The sequence below is a fragment of the Rana temporaria genome, chromosome 1 (assembly GCF_905171775.1).
Source record: "Rana temporaria chromosome 1, aRanTem1.1, whole genome shotgun sequence".
Lineage (NCBI taxonomy): Eukaryota > Metazoa > Chordata > Amphibia > Anura > Ranidae > Rana > Rana temporaria.
In genome coordinates, this window is record NC_053489.1 from 22,211,829 (window position 1) to 22,227,960 (window position 16,132).

The window sequence follows — 16,132 nt, forward strand, 5'->3', positions numbered from 1 at the left end:
TATACTCACCCTATAAGACTACCCCCTTCCAAGGCAACACCATTTAAAAAAAAAAAAAACATGGATTCCACCACAGAACATTGCAGCCTCAGCTCACTGTGCTACCATTGCAGCCTCTGCTCACCTGTGCCACCAGTGCCACCTTTGCAGCCTCTGCTCACCTGTGCCACCATTGCAGCCTCTGCTCACCTGTGCCACCATTGCAGCCTCTGCTTACCTGTGCCACCATTGCAGCCTCTGCTCACCTGTGCCACCATTGCAGCCTCTGCTCACCTATGCCACCATTGCAGCCTCTGCTCACCAGTGCCACCTTTGCAGCCTCTGCTCACCTGTGCCACCATTGCAGATTCTGCTCACCAGTGCCACCATTGCAGCCTCTGCTCACCTGTGCCACCATTGCAGCCTCTGCTCACCTCTGTCACCATTGCAGCCTCTGCTCACCAGTGCCACCATTGCAGCCTCTGCTCACCTGTGCCACCATTGCAGCCTCTGCTCACCTGTGCCACCATTGCAGCCTCTGCTCACAAGTGCCACCATTGCAGCCTCTGCTCACCAGTGCCACCATTGCAGCCTCTGCTCACCTGTGCCACCTTTGCAGCCTCTGCTAACCAGTGCCACCATTGCAGCCTCTGCTCACCTGTGCCACCATTGCAGCTTCTGCTCACCAGTGCCACCATTGCAGCCTCTGCTCACCTGTGCCACCCTTGCAGCCTCTGCTCACCAGTGCCACCATTGCAGCCTCTGCTCACCAGTGCCACCTTTGCAGCCTCTGCTCACCTGTGCCAACATTGCAGCTTCTGCTGACCTGTGCCACCATTGCAGCCTCTGCTCACCTGTGCCACAATTGCAGCCTCTGCTCACCTGTGCAGAGGATCATCACAAGGAATAGAAAAGCTGCGGGGTTGATCGGGAGCCATGCATAGAGTATGGAGTAAGAGAAAAGCGGGATTACAGAGCGGATAGTCGGCTGTTACAGCAGAGTTTACATTATAAATGCCTCCGCTTCGCTCGTGGTTATACACAGCCCCTCCTCCTGACCTTGCACCTGTAAGATGGACAGAATGCCAGTCCAATGCTGGGATGTGTTCTGTCCACCTTACAGGCGTGGGGTCAGGAGGCCGGGCTGTGTATAACCACAAGCGGAGCGGAGGAAAACTATCCGCTATCCGCTATCCGCTCTGTAATTCCATGGCTTTTCTTTTCCTTCATGCTCTATGCACGGCTCCCGATCAACCACGTATGCCGGCGGTACCAGCGCTCTCCCCCCCTCTCCTGCACATCCGGCGGGCTGAAATCCTATGCTGGCCATTTTAAACCCGCCGTATAAGATGACCCCTGATTTTTGGGCGTTTTTTTTAAATGTAAAAGGTTGTCTTATATGCCGGAAAATACAGTACTTATTTTCCCCTCTGCTCACAGTGGTTCTTCCTCACTAAGTGACTACATTGTTCCGTAGTGATGTAATGGTCAGAGGGAGAAACCACTACATACCAGCAAGGGACAAGATTTACAACAAACTCAAAGGCCCGAATTCAGAAAGATTTTACGCTGGCGTATCTATTGATACGCCGCGTAAGTTTTAAGATGCGCCGTCGTATCTCTGCGCGGTATTCTTGAAGCTAGATACACCTGAAATCTGGCTTCAGCCGACCGACGTAAGTCTTAGTACGCCGTTGTATCTTGGGTGCATATTTACGCTGGCCGCTAGGGGCGCTTCAGTTGATTTACGCGTCAAATATGCAAATGACCTAGATACGCCGATTCACAAACGTAGTTCCGTCCGGCGCATCTATATACGCCGTTTACGTAAGGCGTCGGTCCGGCGTAACTTTACCCCTCATAAAGCAGGGGTAAGTCATGTTAGGTATGGACATCGGAAATGTCGGGACAGCAGCGTATTTAACGTCGTTTGCGTAAGTCGTCTGTGAATGGGGATGGGCGTAGGTTACGTTCACATCGACTAAACATTGAGTCGACGTAACTTAGGGACAAAATTTGACGTGATACTGAGCATGCACGCGCATGCGCCGTTCATAAGGCGCGTCATTTACGTGGGGTCACGATTCATTAGCATACAACACGCCCCCTACCAGCCTACTTTGAATTAGGCGGGCTTACGCCGACCCATGTACGCTACGCCGCCGTAACTTCGGCGCAAGTTCTTTCTGAATACACTACTCGCCTGACTAAGTGTCCAGAGCAAATGTTAAGCTTGCCATCCACCAGAGAGATAAGTAGTAAATGTTTAAATTTAACAGTGTTCATTCATTCCTAATACACTACGAAAATACAAATTTTAACAATAATAGAGATCATGCCGTAACTACTGGAAACCCAGAGTTGTTTCATACATTTTAATGAATATATGTTTTTGTATTCAGGTCAGGTCTGAACAGAATTATGTAACTTTTTGGGAAAAATATACAGCCAAGAAGTCCAGAACTTGAGGCCATTATTGCAAAAACCTCCACAGCCACCATGTATTTCCCTCTGGTGCTCAGATAGGCCGGGATCATGGCAATCCAGACACTGCAGAACACCAGCATGCTGAAGGTGATGTACTTGGCCTCATTAAAACTGTCCGGTAATGTCCTGGCTAAAAAAGCGATAATGAAACTCACAGCTGCCAGAAGCCCCATATATCCCAGGACAGAGTAGAAGCCGATAACTGAACCCTCATTACACTGAATGATGATCTTCCCCTGATAAGAGTGAGTGTCCCGATCCTGGAAGGGAGGAGAAATAGACAACCAAGTGACACAGATTATGACTTGGACCAATGAGAAGACACAAATTATACAATTTGGCAGTTTGGTTCCCATCCATTTCCTCCAGGGACTCCCAGGTTTGGTGGCTTTAAAAGCAATACACACCATGATACTTTTGGCAAGTAGAGAAGAGACGGCAACTGAGAAGATGACACCAAAAGAGGTGACACGCAGCATGCAGGTCACATCTACTGGATGGCCGAGGAACAAGAAGACACAGAGGAAGCTCAGCATGATGGAGACCAGGAGAAGATAGCTCAGGTCCCGGTTATTGGCTTTAACAATGGGGGTGTCCTGGTAATGTATAAATATCCTCAATATTAAACCAGTCAGAAGACAACAGAGGATGGAGACGGCTGAAAATACTCCAACAATGGGATCATCAGTGTAGGAGAGGAATTCCACCAATTTTGGAACACACCGATCCTTCTTCTCATTTGGCCATTCATCATCAGGGCATTTCATGCAGTTTGTACTGTCTGCAGAAAAAACAAAAAACAAAACAAGCACATTGAGCATTTGGGTTGGAGATTCTGGGAAAAAATAATTGTCATGTGTTGTCATTAGAGCATTGTGGGGCAATATAGCATAGATATAATTTATTTTAATTATTGTGGAGCGCAACACCATCTATTGATTTTCGTATAGCATAGATAGTTAGATAATTATCCTATAAGTAGAGACTGCCCATTGGGAAATGGTAAAATTAAAAATAAAAACACTTGTTTCCATAAGAACACAATAACGAGTGAAACAGAAAAAAAAAGGTTTTACGAGAAATGTGTTTGAGGCCGGGTTCACAGTGGTACGACAAATGCTCTGACATTGGAAGCTCATGTTGCCTGACGTGTGAAAATCAATGTTTCCCTATGGGAGCCATCTTAACTGGTCCGACACAGGTCGGTCTAACTTTGTACTTCGATCCTACTTCAGCCCATTGAATGTCACTGAAGTCGGATCACCGTCTTGCATGATCTGACTTTGGCATGCGACTTGTGCTCTGATGATCTTGAGGGGGAACTCCACACTAAATAAAAAAAAAAAACAATGGCATGGGTTCCCCCTCTAAGAGCATACCAGGTCCTTCGGTCTGGTATGGATTTTAAGAGGAATCCTCTGCACCTAAAAAGTGGCGTGAAGGTCCCCCAGAGTACATACTAGACCCTTATCCAAACACGCAGCCCGGGCGGTCAGGAAAGGCGGTGGGACGAGCGAGCGCCCCCCCTCCTGTACTGTACCAGTCCGCATGCCCTCAACATGGATGGGGGTTGCTTTTGGGTGGGGGGTCCTGCGCGCCCCCCACCCCAAAGCACCTTGTGCCCATGTTGATGAGGGCAAGGGCCTCTTCCAGACAAACCTGGTCATTGGTTGTTGGGGTCTGTAACGGTCACCACCGTTTACGACCTTCCATCCACGACAACAGCTCATCTGACACACAGACAGACCAGCAGGCATCCCATTTTCCCAGAATCAAGACGAGACACGCAGCTCTGTACTTGTTCCAAATGTAATAACAACTTTAATGGTTTCTTCTCAGCTTTTTATACAGTACAAGCATGTGACAGTATTCAAAGGGACAATGAGATCTCCACCCCCCTAATCACACACTAAGGGTAATTACTTAACATTCCTTAATCAACAGCATAACAACAAAACACCTTCACCCACTTCGTCTCCGCACACAGCTTGACACCTCTGAGCATCAATAGGCTAGGCTCTAGACAGTGTTATCACACGTAAGCAGTATTTAGTATGCATAATTAGAGTTCTGGGAGCAGACCTGGGATTAACACCTGTCCGTTACAACACCTTTACACAAGGACAATGGAATGTCTTCCAAGCCCTGATGCAATTAGCATGTCACTAGAAATGAGTCACTATTGACTGGTTGGGCCCACATCTTGCAATCTCTCAAGATCCTGCAATATGAATTATTATTGATGTCCTATCTCATGTAATACATGAATTATGATTCCCTTGCCACCCCATGCCCTAAAGGCACAGGGTGGACTCAGATGCAAGAGTTATCAGTGACGCTGACACAGGAGTATCCTCCATCCTCACAAAGTCTTTGGGTGTCATGGGTCATTCCGTTACATCTCTCCCCTTTCGGTGGGAGACTGACACAGGAGGAGACCCCGAACAGGTTGACTCCGAAGTCAGTCAGTAGATCCAGTCCTCCAATGCTGGTATCCATACCGTACCCCAAATAAATGGCTCCAAACAGAGCATTACTCACCCAGCCAACCTCTGTCTCTCTCAGAGAATCTGCCTGCCGCTGGGGAGAGGCCTGGACTGGCCCTTCTCCCTGGAGTGCTTTCAGCCGCTGGAGAGAAGACAGGGTGATTGGGCTCACTCCATCATGCTGCTGGGGATCTGGGCCAACTGGCCACCATTCCTGGGGTATACCAGTGGAGACTGAAGTCCCATCCACTGGTAGGTGAAAATCCCCCGATGCTTGCAAAGCCAAGCCGACATCCTCCTGTCTCGGTGACGCACCATTTTCTGGGGTTGTGTCAGTGGAGACCACAGTCCCATCCACTGCCCCAGGAACTCCCTCTTCCATTAGTAGAGAGCAGAGGCTTGTGGCACTCTGCTCTGTTGCCAGCTCTTCTGCTGGGTCGCTTTGAGTGGAGACCACAGTCCCATCCACTCCCACAGGAACTCCCTCTCCTGCTAGGTGAGAGCAGAGGCTGGTGGCGCTCTGCTCTGTTTCCAGCTCTTCTGCTGGGTCGCTTTGGGGGGAGACCACAGTCCCATCCCCCGATGTCAGCTCAAGCTGCAGTTGTGTGCCGCAGCCAGTATCATCCTGCCCTGCTGCCAGGGATTCAGCTGGGGGTAAACGCTTTACCACCACAGCTTGTTGCTGGGGAGAAGGGCCAATTGCCCCGGCTCCCTCGAACTCCACTTCCATGGTGACTGGCATCTGTACCTCTCCCCTCTCTTCAGTTGGTGCTGCTGTGACTTCTGCTGCTGCAGCACCTCTTTGCTCTAGCCAAGTGGCATCCACAGCCGCTATAACCCGGTCTATGATCTCCGGTGGAGGATTAGGTCCATACTGTGCCAGTCCACGTCTAACAGCCCGGTCCCAAAACTCTTCCTCGGGTGTCCTGTCTGTTACGCTGGGCCTCTCAGCTCTATCCATTTCGACAAGTTGTGCGATAATGTCCCTTCTCTTACGGTTGCAGGCCGATCTGCCCCGGCTCTCCAGTAAGTCCTTGAGGGAAGAGAGCTTCAGCCGTTCATACAGCGTCTCCATCGTCCTGTGTCCTTGTAGCCGTCCTTTAAGCGATGGAATTATCCCACTGCTGTGCCACCACTGTAACGGTCACCACCGTTTACGACCTTCCATCCACGACAACAGCTCATCTGACACACAGACAGACCAGCAGGCATCCCATTTTCCCAGAATCAATACGAGACACGCAGCTCTGTACTTGTTCCAAATGTAATAACAACTTTAATGGTTTCTTCTCAGCTTTTTATACAGTACAAGCATGTGACAGTATTCAAAGGGACAATGAGATCTCCACCCCCCTAATCACACACTAAGGGTAATTACTTAACATTCCTTAATCAACAGCATAACAACAAAACACCTTCACCCACTCCGTCTCCGCACACAGCTTGACACCTCTGAGCATCAATAGGCTAGGCTCTAGACAGTGTTATCACACGCAAGCAGTATTTAGTATGCATAATTAGAGTTCTGGGAGCAGACCTGGGATTAACACCTTTACACAAGGACAATGGAATGTCTTCCAAGCCCTGATGCAATTAGCATGTCACTAGAAATGAGTCACTATTGACTGGTTGGGCCCACATCTTGCAATCTCTCAAGATCCTGCAATATGAATTATTATTGATGTCCTATCTCATGTAATACATGAATGATGATTCCCTTGCCACCCCATGCCCAAAAGGCACAGGGTGGACTCAGACCCAAGAGTTATCAGTGACGCTGACACAGGAGTATCCTCCATCCTCACAAAGTCTTTGGGTGTCATGGGTCATTCCGTTACAGGGTCTGAGGGCTTTTTCGGAAATCTGGGAGCCCCCAGATCCTAGCCCCCCACTTATGTTAATGAGTATGGGATACATTGTACCCCTACCCATTCACCTGGAAAAAAGTGTCAAAAATGAAACACACTAGTGGCACACCGCGCATCGGGCAATAGAGTGGGAGAGAGTGTCACGTCAACATCAGAAGAAGAGCAGAAGGAAGAAGACAATAGAGAAGACCAGGCAGGAGCAAGCAAAAGAGTGGGCAAAAGAGCAGAAGATAGCAGAGGAGACCTGGCAGAAGACAGCGGACAGAGGGAGAAGAACCGGAGAGATAGCAGTTAGGGGAGAAGACATCAGCAGAGGAGGCAGAAGAGCCGGAGAGGGGAGAAGAAGTCGGAAGAGACCCCCTGGAACTGCCTAATAAATTACTTTAAAAACCTGTGTAGTAGGTTTTATTTTTGACCCTTTTTTTCAGGTGAATGGGTAGGGGTACTCATTCACATAGGGTGGGGGGCCGAGATCTGTGAGCCTCCTTATTAAAAGGGGCTTCCAGATTCCGATAAGCCCCCTGTTCGCAGACCCCGACAACCAACGGCCAGGGTTGTCGGGAAGAGGCCCTTGTCCTCATCAACATGGGGACAAGGTGCTTTGGGGTGGGGAGTGCAGGGCCCCCCTTCCCCAAAGCACCCACCCCCCCATGTTGAGGGCATGTGGACTGGTACGGTTCAGGAGGAGGGGGGCGCTCGCTCTTCCCCACCCCATTTCCTGACCGGCTGATGATTTCCTTATATTGTTTCGACTTTGATCTGGTTCTTGAAACCCCTTCTATATCTCAAAATGTTATACTGTTGTACTGCATACTGAAGATGTCACAAATGTCACGTCTACCACAATGCAGGTGGTCAGACACTATAGCTAGCTACTGCGTGCTTCACCTATATCAGCCCCATTTCCCTTAAGGCAAACAGGTCTACTGGTACTTGGTTGCCCAGGACTTATACAAAATACTACAGTGCCTGGTTACCACACCAGGGCAGACCTAAGCAGAGCAAACAACAGACTACTTGCAATTTAGCAGACAGATAGTGTGATTCTATGACAGTCCAGGTAAAAGGCCTGCTGAGTTCAGGTAATAGTCCAATATCCGATCCAATAACAGTGTAGGTAAAAGGCAAGCTGAGTTCAGGGAATAGTCCAATATCCGATCCAATAACAGTGTAGGTAAAAGGCAGGCTGAGTTTAGGGAATAGTCCAATATCCGATCCAGGTCATACAAAGGAAATCCAACAGCAAAGCAGGGCAGAAAAATGGAAGGCTTGATCAGGAACATAGCAGGTTACTCTGGGCCATATTCTGAGTATAGTTACGATGGAGTATCTCAGGATACTCTGTCGTATCTCTCTTTTTTGGCCCGCGTATCTATGCGAGTGATTCTTAGAATCATTTTCGCATAGATACGCTTAAGATCCGACATGTGTAAGTCACTTACACTGTCGGATCTTAAATGTAATTACCCAGCTGGCCGCTCGGTGGCGTTTACGTTCAGGTCTCATTTGTTTATGCAAATGAGCCTGATACGCCGATTCCCGAACAAATTCGCGTCACGTAACCATCGCTAACGTCGTTTACGTAAGCGTAAGGTTACCCATGCTATATGAGGGGTAACCTTACGCCAGTCCCACGTACGCCATGTTAAGTATGGTGTCGGGTCCGCGTCGTCTTTTCCCATCGGGTACGTCGTTTCCCTAAGTCGTTCTTGAATACGACTTTACGTCAATGACGCACACGTCGGCGTCATTGACGTTTTCCGCAGAGAACTGGAGCATGCGCACTGGGCTATTTTAAACCCAGCGCATGCGCAGTTCGTTCGAATCGGGGGCGCGCTTAATTTAAATACAAGCCGCCCCCTTGGAGTTACGCGGGGATACGCCGGGCCAATTACACTACGCCGCCCCAAACTACGCAGCAAGTGTTTGGGGAATACAGCACTTGCTCCTGTAGGTTGGGGCGACGGAGTGTAAATGGCTTACGCGACGCCCGCCCAAAAACTACGGGAATATGGCCCTCTGTCTCTATCACAAGCAAGGGATAGAGTGTTCGGTTTCCTTATTTCAGGTGACTGACAAGATCAATCATCTTGCCGGTGAACACAGACAGGGAGAATGCAACAGCCAACACCCGGGGGTGCTGGAATAAGGAGCAGGTGCGCTAAGTGACCCTGACAGAATATATTCCAAATACAATTAGTTTGGAAGAAAAAAAAAATTGCATATTGTGTGGTCATCAATAGTCTCTAGATTGTGAAGAATATGATGGGAGGTTGGTTTAAGTAGATTATCAAAAGAACTGGACAAAGCTGACATTGTTGTATGGTTGTTAACATGGTTGTAAAGCCAGAAGGTTTTTTATCTTCAAAATCCTTCTGTGTGCAGCAGCCACCCTCAGTTCCCTTAATACTTACCTGAGCCCCATCTCTGTACAGCAATGTCCACGAGTCCCTCAGCTGTCCATGACTCTCCCTCCTGATTGGCTGAGACACAGAAGCGGCACATTTGCTGCTGTCAATCAAACTCAGTTAGCCATTTAGGAGAGAGAGGGGGCAGGATGGGGCTGCAGCTCTGTGTCTCAATGGATACAGGGAGCTGAAGCTCTAGCCAGGGACCCGAGAAGAGGAGGATTGGACTGCTCTGTGCAAAACCAACTGCCCAGAGCAGGCAAGTATAACATGTTTGTTATCTTAATAGAAAAAAAATTGACTATTAACCACTTCCATACCAGGCACTTACGCACCTTCCTGCCCAAGCCAATTTTCAGCTTTCAGCGCTGTCGCATTTTGAGAGACAATTGCGCGGTCATGCTACACTGTACCCAAACAATTTTTTTTATAATTTTGTTCCCACAAATAGAACTTTCTTTTGGTGGTATTTGATCACCTCTGCAATTTTTTTTTTGCGCAACAACTAAAAAAAGACAGAAAATTTTGAATTTTTTTTATTTTTTATTTTTTTATGTTATTTTTTTTGTAAATAAGTACGTTTTCTTCTTCAATTACGGGCACTGATATGGCGGCACTGATGGGCACCGATGAGGTGGCACTGATGGGCACTGATAAGGTGGCACTGATGGGCACTGATAGGCGACACTGATGGCCACTGATAGGCGGCACTGGTATGCGGCACTGATGGGCACTCATAGGCGGCACTGATGGGCACTCATAGGCGGCACTGATGGGAACTCATGGGCGGCACTGATGGGTGGCACTGATGGGTACTTATGGGTGGCACAGATGGGCACTGATAGGTGGGCACTGGGGATGGATGGGCACTGAGAGGTGGCACTGATGGACACTGAGGGGTGGCACTGATGGAAACTGAGCGGTGGCACTGATGGCATTGCTGGGCATCACTTGTTTATTTACCAATTTGTGCCAGTCAGTGCCCATGTTGCCAGTCAGTGCCCATTTGTGGGCACTGATTGGTATCTATTGTGGTCATTTTTTTTTTCTGTGTTTTTTTTATGGTTGCCCACTTCCCTGATGTTTTTTTATGGTTTCCCCCTTCCCTGGTGGTCCAGTGTGGGCATCCGAGGGGGGGCTGCGCTGTCAGGAGAGCCGCCGATTGGCTCTCCTCTACTCGCGTCTGTCAGACACGAGTGAGGAAGAACCGATCAATGGCTCTTCCTATTTACATCAGCCATGATTGGACACGGCTGATCATGTGGTAAAGAGCCTCTGCCGGAGGCTCTTTACCGAGATCGGAGATGCAGGGTGTCAGACTGAGATCCCGAATCTCTGATCGCCGCGCTGCGCGCCCCCACAGGGCGCATGCCGGCATGTTATCCTGCTGGATGTCAATAGACATCCAGTCAGGATAACACAACCACTTCCCGGACGTCAATTGTCTATTGACCGGGCGGGAAGTGGTTAAAGTCCCCAAAAGTGCTATGTGTTGTCAGCCCACAGTAGGACATAAGACAAACAGAACCAGCTCTTGAGGGAGTCTATTCCACATTTCTGTATTTGTAGATTTAATATTGTTTCCTCTAGATATAAAGAGTGCCCCCTATTCCTCAGTGATGACCTTAATGCAAATAACTCAACACCAAGTTCACTATATGGACCCCTTATATATTTGTACATGTTGATCATATCCCCCCTTATTCTTCTCTTCTCATGAGTGAATAAATTCAGTTCCTCCAATCTTTCCTCATAGCTGAGCTCCTCCATGCCTCTTATCAGTTTGGTTGACCTTCTCTGCACTTTCTCCAGTTCTCCGATATCCTTTATGAGAATTGGGGCCCAAAACTGAACTGCATATTCCAGATGAGGTTTTACTAATGATTTGTACAGGGGGGCAAAATGATATCTCTCTCTCTGGAGTCCATACCTCTCTATACAAGAAAGGTTTTTGCTCACTTTAGAAACCGCAGCTTGGCGTTACATGGTATTATTATTATTAAAAATATGATCTACCAGAACACCCAGATCTCCACCATTGATTCCCCCAGTTGTACTCCCCCTAGTATGTATGATGCATGCATATTCTTAGCCCCTAAGTGCATAACAGTAGTAGTAGTAGTAGTAGTAGTAGTAGTAGCAGTAGCAAAATACAACTGGGCACTGCTGACACCATTTCTTCTGATTTCAATTTACAAACTCCTGTGTGTTGTCAGCCCACAACGGGAATTTGGAGCATTTCTGGCAGAATCAACGGGGATCTTTCTGTATTTGCAAGGTCTTTAACCACTTGCCGCCCGCCAATGACAGATTGACGGCGGCAAAGTGGTTGTCTGATCCTGACTGGACGTCATATGACGTCCTCAGGATATTGAGCCGCTGCATGCCCCCGGGGGCGCACATCGCGGCGATTGTTGTTGCGGGGTGTCAGTCTGACACCCCGCAACACCGATCTAGGTAAAGTGTCTCCCACGTAGACACTTTACCACGTGATCAGCCGTGTCGAATCACGGCTGATCACGATGTAAACAGGAAGAGCCGTTGATGGCTCTTCCTCACTCGCGTCTGACAGACGCGAGTAGAGGAGAGCCAATCGGCGACTCTCCTGACAGGGGGGTTCGTGCTGACTGTTTATCAGCGCAGCCCCCCCTCGGATCGCCCCCTCGGATCACCAGGGAATTAAAAAAAAATAGGCAAAAAAAAAAATGGGCAATATAAATAAAAATGGGCAAAAAATTTTTTTTTTTTAAAAATATAAATAAAAAAAAACAGAAAAAAAAGATGCCAATCAGTGCCCACACATGGGCACTGATTGGCAACATGGAGTGCCACCCCTCAGTGTCCATCAGTGCCACCCCACAGTGTCCATCAGTGCCACCCCACAGTGCCAATCCATGCCCAGTGCCCATCAGTGCCACCCATAAGTACCCATCAGTGCCACCCATAAGTACCCATCAGTGCCACCCATATGTGCCGCCCATGAGTGCCCATATGTGCCGCCTATGAGTGCCCAGTGCCGCCTATGAGTGCCCTTCAGTGCCGCCCATCAGTGCCGCCCATGAGTGCCCATCAGTGCCGCCTATGAGTGCCCATCAGTGCCGCCTATGAGTGCCCATCAGTGCCGCATACCAGCGCCCATCAGTGCCCCATACCGGGCGCGCCTATCAGTGCCACCTCATCAGTGCCCATCAGTACTACCTTATCGGCGCCCATCAGTGCCACCTCATCGGTGCCCATCAGTGCCGCCATATCAGTGCCCGTAATTGAAGAATAAAACGTACTTATTTACAAAAAAATTAACAGAAAAAAATAAAAACTTTATTTTTTTTCCAAATTTTCAGTCTTTTCTTAGTTGTTGCGCAAAAAAAAAATCGCAGAAGTGATCAAATACCACCAAAAGAAAGCTCTATATGTGGGGAAAAAAGGACGCCAATTTTGTTTGGGTACAGTGTAGCACGACCGCGCAATTGTCATTCAAAGTGCGACAGTGCTGAAAGCTGAAAATTGGCTTGGGCAGGAAGGTGCGTAAGTGCCCTGTATGGAAGTGGTTAAAGCGGTGTTCTGGCCAAAAAAAACAGCAGCTACACATACTGCAGCTGCTGGCTTTTAATAATAGGACACTTACCTGTCCTGGAGTCCCTCGATGTCGGCACCGCAGCTGATGTTTCCATCAACTGTCGGGTGCTGCCGCCGCAATTGCGGGTAGGGGAACCCGGCAGTGTAGCCTTTTGGCTTCACGCCAGGAACCCTACTGCGCTTGCGCGGGGCCCTGCTCCTCTTTCCTATTGGCCCGACGGCCGTGGGAGGAGGAGGGAGCCCCACGGTGATGGAACAGGCCGCGGCCCGGACTCCCGGAAGTGGGAAACGATACCTGTCAAATAGGTAGATTCACAGAGAAAGGCTTAAACTTGCGGCTGCGTAGCTTAGCCTGTTTAGGCTGCGCCGCCGTAAGTTAGCTAGGCAAGTACATGATTCTCAATGTACTTGCCTGCTAATATACGGCGGCGTAGCCTAAAGCAGGCGGGCGTAAGGGCGCTGAATTCAAATGTCTTGGAGGGGGGCGTGTTTTATGGTAATGAGGCTTGACCTCACGTTTTTTATACGTTGTTTTCTTAATGCGCATGCGCCGGGCGCCTACATTTCCAAGGGTGCATTGCGGCTAAGCACGCCGCACGGGCCTATTGATTTTGACGTGGACGTAAACGACGTAAATCCCAATTCGCGGACGACTTACGCAAACAACGTAAAAAATTAGAATCTCGCGGCGGGAACGGTGGCCATACTTTAACATTGTTATTCCACCTAATAGATGGAATAACTTTAGCTAATGCCTTTACGGAAACAGCGTAAAACTACTGCGGCGGCCGGGCGTACGTTCGTAAATCGGCCATCCAAAAAATTGCAACCTTAGATATGTTTAAGCATATCTCTGTTTGAGCATACGCTTAAACATAGGTCGGCGTAGATTCTGAGTTAGGTCGGCTTATCTACTGATAAGTCGGCCTAACTCTTACTATCCAGTCCCCCCGAAAGGCACCAATTGCAGCACCGGAGGGGTGAATGTATCAGATGAGCGGAAGTTCCACTTTAGGGTGGGACTCCGCGTTAGAAGAGGTAAAACATGTGGAAATGTGCACATTAGGCAGATATGTGCTTTCCATTACATACACTTTAACTACAGTGATAACATGTATTCAGTCCAATAATAACGTATTATCAAATACAAACTCTACCAGAAATGTTGGAGATCTCTCCTTCTGGACACGGGACACACTCATAGCAACATTTATGAATTGAAGATCCAAACTTTTTTCGGCTGCCAGGTAAACAGGGATCTGAGCATCGAGATACCGGAATCTGAAATCAGATATTAATATTATTATTATTATTATTATTATTATTATTATTAGTATTATTATGTTGTAAAGTTCCATCATATCTCATGAGACTAAGCATTTCAAAAAGGAATGAGGTTTTGGTTTGCAAAATTGGCTTGGGCAGGAAAGATGGGAAGTGCCTGGTATTGAAGTGGTTAAAGCGGGAGTTCACCCATTTATAAAAAAAAAAATTTCTCCCCTTAGATTCCTGCTCGTTCGGTCTAGGGGAATCGGCTATTTGTATTAAAATATGATCCGTACTTACCCGTTTTCGAGATGCATCTTCTTCTGTCGCTTCCGGGTATGGGGCTTCGGGAATGGGCGTTCCTTCTTGATTGACAGTCTTCCGAGAGGCTTCCGACGGTCGCATCCATCGCGTCACTCGTAGCCGAAAGAAGCCGAACGTCGGTGCGGCTCTATACTGCGCCTGCGCACCGACGTTCGGCTTCTTTCGGAAAATCGTGACGCGATGGATGCGACCGTCGGAAGCCTCTCGGAAGACTGTCAATCAAGAAGGAACGCCCATTCCCGCAGCCCATACCCGGAAGCGACGGAGAGGATGCATCTCGTAAACGGGTAAGTACGGATCATATTTTAAAACAAATAGCCGATTCCCCTAGAGAAAACAAGCAGGAATCTAAGGGGAAAAAGTGCCCTCTAAGGGTGAACCCCCGCTTTAAAGAGTTTGACGTCTTTCGGGAATCTTTGAAAGCCTGTACAAGTCAGTTCCCATACGTTTGAGGCCCATCAGGAGAAAAGAACACCAGCAGTGACAAGAATTTTTCCAAGTCACTACAAAGCCATGCAATGCCATCGAAAGGTAAGAATGAACATTCTTATCAAATTCACATGCTTTAAATGTAGCTTAACTTACCATCCAAAATGTTTACTGTATATACTCGAGTATACGCCAAGTTTTTCAGCCAATTTTTTGGTGATAAAAATGCCCCCCACGACTTATACTCGAGTCACATTTTTGCGCCTGATCTCCCGGATTTGGGGACCCGGGTACCGGCCGGCAGTAGGTTCCCTGGACCCCAAACTTAGCACACAAATAGCCCCACTATTACTCTAGAAGTGTGCAAAGGTTGTTGTCCGGGGGACCTACGGTCGGGGAGCACCAATTTTTCAAAGTCGGGCACTCCTTCCATAGACTCCCATGTTAAATGGTAATTTCTCTGGTAAATTTGGGGACCCGGTACCAGCCGGCCGTAGGTTCTCTGGACCCCGAAACATGGCACACTTGTAGCCCCATTTATCCTCTACAAGTGTGCAAAGTTTGCTGTCTGTGGGACCTAGGGCCCCGGGGAGCACTGATTTTTCAAAGCTGGGCACCCCTTCCATAGACTACCATGTTAAATGTCAGTCTAGTCATGGGCACAGTGAGGCATGGACACAGTGAGGCATGGAAACAGTGAGGCATGGGCATAGTGAGGCATGCACATGGACACAGTGAGGCAAAGTAAGGCAAAGTGAGGCCCAGTGAGGCATGCATATGGACACAGTGAGGCAAAGCGAGGCACAGTGAGGCAAAGTGAGGCATGCACATGGACACCCTAGGCTTATACTCGAGGCAATAAGTTTTCCCAGTTTTTTGTGGTAAAATTAGGTACCTCGGCTTACATTCGGATCGGCTTATACTCGAGTATATACAGTATTTTACAGTATTTGCCGATTAATATATTTAATATATTTATAATAAATGGACATTTGTCTGTTGTATACAACTATTGAGACAACTGACTTGTGCGCATGCAAAGTTGGTCTTACTGCATTCGGCAGAACGCAACCAAGATGCAGGGTGAGGGACCGCCGGCTGTTAAGCTTAAAAACTGTTTTGTGTCACAAAAATAAATGTTTCAGCCGGTTCATTTTTTTGAGATATTGGAGTTCAAGCCCCACCCACTTTGCACCCAATGGCCCGGATTCACAAAGCACTTGCGCCGACGTATCTCAAGATACGCCGACGTAAATACAAATGTGCGCCGTCTTATCTATGCGCCGACCCACATACTAAGATACGCCTA

The 16,132-nt window shown here is 48.3% G+C and overlaps 1 protein-coding gene across 1 annotated transcript in view; it reads right to left on the reverse strand.

Annotated features, from left to right (window-relative positions):
- Positions 1-2,321: 2,321 nt before the first annotated feature.
- Positions 2,322-16,132, reverse strand: part of LOC120928541 (vomeronasal type-2 receptor 26-like) — a 35,947-nt gene continuing 22,136 nt past the window's right edge. Inside the window, exons 3-4 of the mRNA XM_040339637.1 lie at positions 13,962-14,085; positions 2,322-3,247 (exon numbers count right to left, since the gene is read on the reverse strand). Of these exons, the coding sequence (XP_040195571.1) occupies positions 2,355-3,247; positions 13,962-14,085 (1,017 nt within the window). The 3' untranslated portion in view covers positions 2,322-2,354. The remainder of the gene's footprint in view (positions 3,248-13,961; positions 14,086-16,132) is intronic.